Here is an 8,404-nt window from a genome sequence, read left to right as displayed (position 1 = left end):
ACTTTTGTCTTTGATGCCCCAAGACCCACGTCCTCCATTCTAGCATTGCCTGGAGAGCGACATGTCTTCACAAAAGGAAAGGTGGGCACCTTCTGGCATGGGTCAAAGAAAGAGAGACAGCAGCATGGGTCTGGGCAGAAGAATCCTGCAAGGACTGGCAGAGGCGTGTGGGATGCTCTTGGGCTGAGCTGGTCTGCAGATCCTGCCCAGCCAGCCTGAGTCCCTCAGTGCCATGGGACTACACCCACTGCTTGACATATCTTGGCAGAAGAAAGTCCTCTTTTTCGGGTTCCCCCACAACAGGGCCAGGCTCAGACTGGCAACTGCAACCTGCCGGCATTGCTGCCAGCTCTCCATCGTCAGGGTTCCTGCAGTCGCAGTCTGCAAAACCACTGTCTATGGTGTCCAGATCCAGGCCGTTGACTGGATCACTTTCCACATCCCAGTCGGGAGACGGGGGTCCCCTGCAGAAGAGGCCTTCCTCTGTGGTTGGGGCAGAGAGGCAGGGGCCCAGGAGAGAGGGGGCAGGCAGCAGGCCAAAGAATTCCTCCAGGCCTCCTGGGGGAGAGCCAAAGGGGGGTTGGCTTGCCCAGGAGGCCGGCCCAGAGGGAAAGGAGTCCTGCAGGGGCATCTTGTTCCCCAGCAGCAAGCACCCAGAGCCCAGGCCAGAGCTGCTGCTGTCAAACTGTAGGCCATGGTAGGTCTCCTTCTCGCTTGTTTCCATCTCCTTCTGGAGCTCCTCCAGGGCCCAGCATGGGTGGGTGCTGCTGCACTGGGAGCAGTGGGTTGCAAGTTCCTCTGCCACCATGACTGTGTCAATGGAGAGGTGGCCATAGCCCTGCTCCCATGTGGCACTGCAGTCTTTGGCAGAGGCCTGCAAGAGTTCTGGCAGGAGCGGGGCAGACATTGGAGGCTGCCCATTCTGGCTATCCTTCCAGTCTCCCTCGGCACAGCTCAGAAGAAGATGCTTGTGTCCAATCCCAAATATCTCTGGCACAACTATGCCCCACTCAAAGGCATCTAGGGTTGTTCCAGAGCAAGGGGCACCCACCCATTTCTGTGGAGAGAAGAAGAGAAATGCATGTAGTTCAACATCTAGAGGAAGAAGGTAGGTGGTTAGTTGCTCCAGAGAATATTGCTGCTGGCACAAACCACCTGCCAAGATAACTTTGTTGTCAGTCCACCATCGTACTCTGGTGTCCTGCCATGGTGCTGAGGGGGGAGGGGGGATGGCATGCTTGTGATTTTTCTGCTTCTGCTATTCACTTGGAACTTAGGAAGGGGACTCCTTCGCAGCCAGTTTTTGCCAGGTTCCAAGACCGTCACACCCTGGGGGGGTGATCTATTACCTGTAGCACCTCAGCGTTCTCAAAACATCTTCTCGGCATCACATTGGCCGCCGGTGGACAGGTCTGGGGAGTTGGGATTGGGAAATCAAAAAAATTGCCTTACACTTTGCGTGGGACCTTCAGATTCTGCCTGACTTTACTGCATTCAGTTTCTCTCAGTAAAAGTTCTTTTGATTCAACTCAATGGATTCAAGAGTCTTGCTTTCCTGAGGGACTGGCTGGGGCAGGTCTGACATTAGGCAGAATCTGAAGGTACCACACAAAACATAAAGCAATTCCTTCAGTTTCTCAATTCCCAACCCCTCTCCCAGAAAACTCAAGAAATATGGTTATAACTTATTTGTTTTCCAAGCCGGTACACTTTGTCCCATGCCAAAAAAATTCCCCTGGCATGTGCACTGGCCAAGCTTTTGTGCAGCATGTCTATCAACTGCATGGAACCCCGCAATGTATAATCTCCAATAGGGGGGTGCAATTCACTTCCAAGTTCTGGCAAGCATTTCTAAACCTTTTTGGAATGGATCCAAGGCTTACTTCCAAACTAATGTGGGCTGCGAACATACGAACTAAGTTTTGGAACAATATTTCAGGTGCTACACTAATTATCAACAGGACAACTGGACAGACCTCTTACCATTTGCAGAGGTGGCATACAATAATTCGGTACACAGTAGTACTGGGTCCACCCCTTTCAAAGTGGCTAAGGGACAAGACTTCACTCCCATGCCTGAGCTGCCTTTGAATGACCCCTCTGTGCCTTCTTTAAAAGAACAGGTCTCCCAATTAAGAAATATTTGGCTGATTTAGAGGAAATCTCTTGCAGATGCTAAGGAAGCATATAAAAAGCAAGCTGACAAGAAACTTATAGAACCAAAAGCCTTTAATGTAGGTAATTGTGTTTACTTATCCACCCGATACCTACAATCCTGGCAACCATTGAAAAAGCTAGAACCCAAATATGTGAGTCCCTTCCCCATCAAATGTATTATTAATCCAGTAACAGTGGAATTAGATTTACCCAAATCCCTCTGACTAATCCACCCAGTGTTCGACTGCAGTTTGTTAAAGACTGAGATTACTAAGTAGTACTAACTACTAGTGAGTTACTATCACCACCTGAGCCTTTAATGATAGATGGGGAATAACACCTTGAGGTCAAAGACATTTTAGATTCATACAAATATCAGGAAAAGATTCAGTATTTAGTGGCATGGAGAGATTTCCCCAAATCTCAGAATGAATGGGTTGATCAGCACCATGTTAAAGCTGCTAGGCTTCTTAAACATTTTCATAACCACTATCCTGATAAACCTAAATAAGCTGTCACCTTAACCCTCTTTTCTTCTTGTTTATTATGTTTTGTTTTGCAGGATTAATATTGTTGTTCAGGGGGGCAGCATGTCAGGTCCACCCTTCATATTCTGGCATTTTGCTTACTTTCTTACTTTCTTGATGAACCAGCTGGGGAAGGTCTGACATTTGTTGTATTTGAATGATCAGTTCCTTAGTTCTCATCTAATCTGCCACTGTGCCAGCACTCGCTTGGAGCTGTACTAAACATCAGAGTTTCAGGTTAGCAGCATATCTAAGTCCCCAGATGACAGGGGTGTTTGTGGAGATGCTGAACATCATAGGAAACAAGGTGGAATCCTATGAAGCTCAAATCACAAACGCTTAGGAGGAGACAAATCCTCCAGCGTCCCTCTGAGTCAGCCTCCCCAAGAATGAGACTCCTGCAAACAACTCTGCCTGCTCTGAGCTGAACAGCATGGTTGACGGAACTCTCAGCCCTTGAGAGCTCCAAAAGTTGCAGGGTTGCACTTTTCTCCCTCTGTTCTGGCAATGGTCAGCCCACAGAAGAAAGGTAATTTCTGTGGCCCACTCAGATCTAAATCTTGTTAGAAATAAATCTCAAAAAGCATAATTCTGATTAAACTTTAGGAAAAAAAAGCTTCCTAATGGTAGGAAATTTGATGGTGGGTGGATGATGAGTCAGAGAGGGAAGGACTCGCCTTTTTTGGATGGGTCCCACTGGAGACAGCCTTCTATTGGGGATAGTCGAATTTGGATTCCTGCACTGAGCTAGGGCAGTTGTGGGTGGGGAAGATTGTGGGTGACAGGGTTCTCAAAACTGACTCGGCTCCAACATTGGCTGCACCTGATTCCAGCTCATATTTTGCCAAACAGAAAAGGGAGGGGGTGAATTCCTAGGAAGGGGGGAGGCTATGGAAAGCACGAGTGCCTGCTGTTGCCAGTGAAATGTTATCCACTAAGGTCAAGTTATGAGATATGTTGTGTGGGGCAGAACTGCTTTCCCACAACAAAAGAACTGAATTCAGTGGGTGAATTATGAACTATGGGTGGCCCGGAGGGGGAAAAGGGGTTTTATCTATGGGAGTTTTCATGGGAAAAATCCCAGAACTGACTTTGCTTCTGTTGTGCCTAGATGGATCTTTCAATAAAGCTTTACTCTTGGTAGTTCTAAAGAGCCGGGAGTTTCTTTTGTTGAATGTGCCAAATTGGACCATTGAGACCTCCCCTCCCTACAAATTACTTTGATTAGTAACTGGGAAGGAGCCGGCTCTTACCTTGAAATCTCCATTGTGGCTCAGGTAGAGGGGCTGGAAGAAGGGGGCTGGGCTGGGGGTGAAACAGTCCAGCTTCTTCCACAACCTGCAAGGGGAAAGACAGACCAGTCACCAGATGTTGTCCCACCTGCTAATGGGCAAGTGCTAAGCAGGAGTCACATCCCTGAGTTGTGTAGCAACTTTTGTTTCTCAAGTCCCCCAACCCAGAAGGAGTCTTGAACTGGGGGTCTTTGCCCCACCCAGTGGCTAGTCATTCTCCCAGTCCAACCTGGGACAACAAAGAGCTTATCTGTGCTCTGGGATACTCCTGATGATTCTCTGGTCCTGGCCTCTGCCGTTGTCCCCTTGAGATGCTTGCAGAAGCAAAGCACACCAGCTCATACTGCTGATGCTGGCTTGGATGGTACTAGATGAAAAACACACATTTTTTTTGGGGGGGGGGGAAACCCTGCAGTGGAAGGAGACGTGGAAGAGCTTGCAGCTCCATGGCCCGGCCAAGACGCCTCCTGTGTCTGGCTTCCCCAGCAATGTCACTCACCTCTGGTGCCACCCCAGGAAGGCCACGAGGGCAGCAATGGAGCTGATCACCAGCAAGACCACCTCCAGCCATTGGACTCTGCCATGCTCCGAAACTAAAGAAGGAAGGGAAAGAGTCAGTTCAGTCACCCAATCTTGATCAGCCGGTGCAGAAAGCCTGCTGCTGAGGAAGGCCCCGGAAGCCGGGTTGGGGGTCAGGATGTAGTTGTGGGGCAGGCCCTTCACTCTTCATAAACTGGGTTCCCAGGACTGTGAAGATAACTGGGTAACTCAGGAGAAGCCAGGCTGCCCTTGCTCGCAAAAGAGTCCAAAGAAGGTACTGGGGGTCAGGAGGGCGTGCCTGGACTGCCAGTCCCCACCACCCTCTTGGCTGTGGAGTGGTAGCGTGGAAGGCAGAGGAGGGTGTGGGGGCTCACCCTTGTGTGTGGTCCTGAGGGAGGCGAGGGGGCTCCAGTCACTCCATGTTCCCTGATAAGAAGAGGCCGGCTTTGACCGCACCTGGAACTCGTATTCGGTGTTCTGCTCCAACTCCTGGGGCAGAAGCTGCAAGCTGTGTAGGTCTTGCAGGAGGGATTTCTGGCTCTGCCCCTGCACAGGGGGAAAGGGAGGAGTCCTTGGGGGGCGCGCGTCTCTATCCCAGCTGTCTGTTCTGAGGCCCCTAAGAGACCTGCAGACTGGCAGTTGCCCATCTCTTCCAGCAAGACGGTAAATAGCCCAGAATTGTCCTTGGGGGGATTTCCCTTTCCCTGTGAGGGAGGGGGGCAGTGGTGGTGGACACCCAACCATGCCAAAAATTGCCCAGGGAGATGCTCTGGATAACCCTGACTTTGATTAAGAGAGTATTTCTTGGGTTTTTTCAAAGCAGCCCCCCCCAAACTAGTCTCCACCCACTCTGCCAAGGTGGCTAGGATGATGCCAGCCAAGGTGGCTCCTCCTGAGCTACCATAAGATGATGGCTTGCTGGGGGGGGGAGCAGAAATACTCAGCTTTGTTCTCGAATCTCAGTCCCCACTCTGTTTTATTTGCCAGAATGGTGACAGGGCATTGATCCCAATTGGGACCCCAAGAAGGCGGCATTTCCTTTTGCATTATGCCAGGGGAGGGCCATGGTTGGAGGAAACCCGTTTTTTTTTTTAAAAAAAAAAACTGCTTTTGATAGGAAGCCCAAAGCCCTTCTCCCAGCCTGGCAGACGAGGCAGGCTTACTTTCTTAAGCGAGCTTTATTTCCATTTTTAAAAAGTGGGAGTGTTAGTCAAAGAAAGGAGAAAAGGAGGGGCAATTACAAAGGTCATCAGTCTTTTCCAAACACTAATTTTCCTAGTATGTCTCGGTTACACACATAAAATAATGTGAGCCTCATGGGTCGATTGGCCCGTCCTTGTGCCACTCCTCCGTGCTGATGCCTTCGGATGACCCCTCGAGCCCCCATCCCTTGAGTTCCCCCCCTTTCTGCTCTGCCTCCTCACCTGCCAAGGGTGACCTTTTTTCTTGTACTGCAGCTCATATTGCAGGTTGCCGTTCAGGGAGTGGTACTCTTGGTCCAGGTATCTGGTCTCCCACGAAATGTTGTAGCCGGTAGAGGATGCAGCTGCAGCCAGGTGGATTGGCGGATATGGCTTAACTGGGAAGGGAAGGAGCCAGACTGGGATACCCCACAGACGGAGGCAGCCCCCCCCACCGCACACAAGTGGACAGAATTAAGGTTTGCCCAGAGAATTGAAGGGGTAACCCTCGGTTTAGTTTTATCTCCCAAAAGCCCCCAAGTCCTTTGTTTGCTTTGTTCTGGAGCAACAAGAGACAAATGTCGCTTCAGCATTTGTTCTTAGGCAGTTGCTGAAGCTGCTTTTTAGGGACACGTTAAAGAAGAGTTTGTTTTCTGGTCTCTTCTTGCTCTTTACAGCCTTGTCTCTGCATGTGTTGTGTAGAAAACCTATGTGTGGCCTTGAGCATCAGTGCTCAGCTTGTTCACTGCAAATGCCACCAAGTCCTGTGTTCCCTCCCTCCCTCCCTCCCCCCTCCCTCCCAGGGGAAGGAAATCCAGGGAAAGCAAGGAGCAGCTGGAGGTTCCCTGAGGCTCAGGGGAGGAAGGCATCATGGAGGAAAAAAAGTATCCCAAGGAAAGCAGTACTGGACGATGCCCCTTGGGGTCTCTTTGTCCAGCTGTGACCAGCTGCTGAATCTCTTGCCTGCCCGGGAGTTCTAGCACAGGTCTTTGGTTGTACTCACTGTGATTCTGGAACTGGAACGTCTTATTGCAGGCTTGGGGCAGCCCTGAAGGGTCCTGCACAAGAGTTGTGGCGATGCTGACCTCAAAGACATTGGTGGCAAAGCACAGCTTCTGCTCTGAGAAGCAGGCATAGTGCACATGGGTGGCGTTGCTGGCGGTAAGGCCGAAGGAGCAGCTCCCGCCATCTCCACAGTCCCTGGGAAAAGCAAACATCTCAGGAGGTCCAGCAAAGAGGTCGCTTCCCAGGGTCCGTGGAGGGGATGCAGAAGGGGAACGGGGAGTGAAATGCCTGGTCCCTCCCAGGAGGCTTTCTGGGCTTCCTTCTCTGCTGGCACAGGGCTGAAGCACTTGATTGCAACCCCCCCCCCCAACCTCCCCCTTGAAAAGCCTCCCTTGCAACAGGAGAGCGGCTTCACACACACACACACACACACACACACACACACACACACACACACACACTGAGCCTAGAGTTGGTGAGGCAGGATGGCTGTCCATGCCGGCAGAGCCCGACTGGGAAGAGGCTGCAACTGGGGCTCCTGCTCCTTGTTCTGAATGGACAGAGAAGCCCGGGGCACCCGGGGGGGGGGCTGGGGGGACGCAGCACCTCCTCCTCCTCATACCTACCAGTTTGCGGTGAGGTTGTAGAGGGCCCTGTGAGCTGGGCTGAGGCTGCGTTCCCACGTGCATTCCAGCCTCTGGATGTAGTCCGCGAAGCAGGTGAGCTCCCGGCACGCAGAAGCTGTGCAGAAGCGAGAGGCCGCCATGTCAGTTGCGGTGCCCCAGGTCTCCCAAAGGCCAAGAAGGCTCATTCTGACCCTCTCCCATCTCTGAGGCCCCCCCCCCTCAGCAGCAGGTGGGTCTCCTGCTCTGTCCTGGAAGCCCTTTTTGTTCAGAATCAGGGAGCTGGGTGGGGCACCTGCAGAAAGGCTCCCAAGCCCTCCAATTCCAGCAATGAAAAGGTAGCATCCTGAGGGCCACAGAGGATGGACTTTGTAATACTTGAGACATGGTTTTTGTAGTACTATTGCTCTAGCTAACTAACTTGGGTTTTCTTGTATTTTAAAATTGTATTGTGAATAGCTTGCCATAAGCCTCTCTTTCAGAAACCAGGACTGGCCGGAGAGCATTGGGTACATTGTGGGTGGCAGCTTCATTTGCAGCTGTTCTCGCCTCCATGAACATGGGAAGCGCTGAGAATATACCGTACCCATACCCCTTTTTATCTTTTTCCTTTCCAAGTGTTTCTTTTACTTGTATTCAGAATACAAGTAAATGGCTGTTCTCACATATTATTGGATGTTTAATTCTTGTGATGTAATTGGACAGATGACTATTTCTAAACCAATCAGCTTTTGCTTTGAAGTCCTTTGTTGTGCTAACTACAAAAGTGAATGTAATCCATTTTTCCTAGTTCCCCTTTTCATAGGGAGATCCCACTTTATCAGAGTACTCTAATAATTTCTTTTAAATGATCTTCTGACTCGGTTGATTATTGGGAAAGGTGAGCTGAGTCAGAACCTAGAGTCAGATTTGGCCAACAATCCCCAGCAAGGTTGCAGGTGAGGTGGAGAAAAGGCAGGAAAGAGCGTCAGGCTTCCCTCTTTTTCCATTTGCACATCTGGAGGGGGGGGATTGTTTGCCATGTCCTTCTGTCCCTTTGGGCAAATGGGTGCATGGCGTCTGCCACAATTACACAGTAG

The 8,404-nt window shown here is 50.7% G+C and overlaps 1 protein-coding gene across 1 annotated transcript; it reads right to left on the bottom strand.

Moving 5' to 3' along the window:
- Positions 1–238: 238 nt before the first annotated feature.
- IL21R (interleukin 21 receptor) lies at positions 239–7,468 on the bottom strand. Its single transcript, XM_029287256.1, has 7 exons — positions 7,329–7,468; positions 6,701–6,897; positions 5,941–6,095; positions 4,891–5,062; positions 4,476–4,569; positions 3,938–4,022; positions 239–1,057 (listed from the first exon to the last, which is right to left on the bottom strand). The coding sequence occupies exons 1-7, from the start codon at positions 7,466–7,468 to the stop codon at positions 239–241; spliced, it is 1,662 nt and encodes a 553-aa protein (XP_029143089.1).
- Between the last annotated feature and the right edge of the window lie 936 nt (positions 7,469–8,404).

Source organism: Protobothrops mucrosquamatus, unplaced genomic scaffold (assembly GCF_001527695.2).
Source record: "Protobothrops mucrosquamatus isolate PMUCROS unplaced genomic scaffold, P.Mucros_1.0 scaffold_278, whole genome shotgun sequence".
NCBI classification, from domain to species: Eukaryota; Metazoa; Chordata; class Lepidosauria; order Squamata; family Viperidae; genus Protobothrops; species Protobothrops mucrosquamatus.
This window is presented reverse-complemented; position numbering and strand designations above follow the sequence as displayed.

Bases quoted from the DNA above. Each gene is read 5' to 3' on its own strand.
- IL21R (XM_029287256.1), bottom strand. From the start codon at position 7,468: ATGGCGGCCTCTCGCTTCTGCACAGCTTCTGCGTGCCGGGAGCTCACC. The intron at 6,096-6,700 runs GTGAGTACAACC...TTCCCTTCCCAG, and splicing joins GTTCCAGTTCCAGAATCACA to TTAAGCCATATCCGCCAATC. The intron at 4,023-4,475 runs GTGAGTGACATT...TTCCCCTTGCAG, and splicing joins TTCCTGGGGTGGCACCAGAG to GTTGTGGAAGAAGCTGGACT.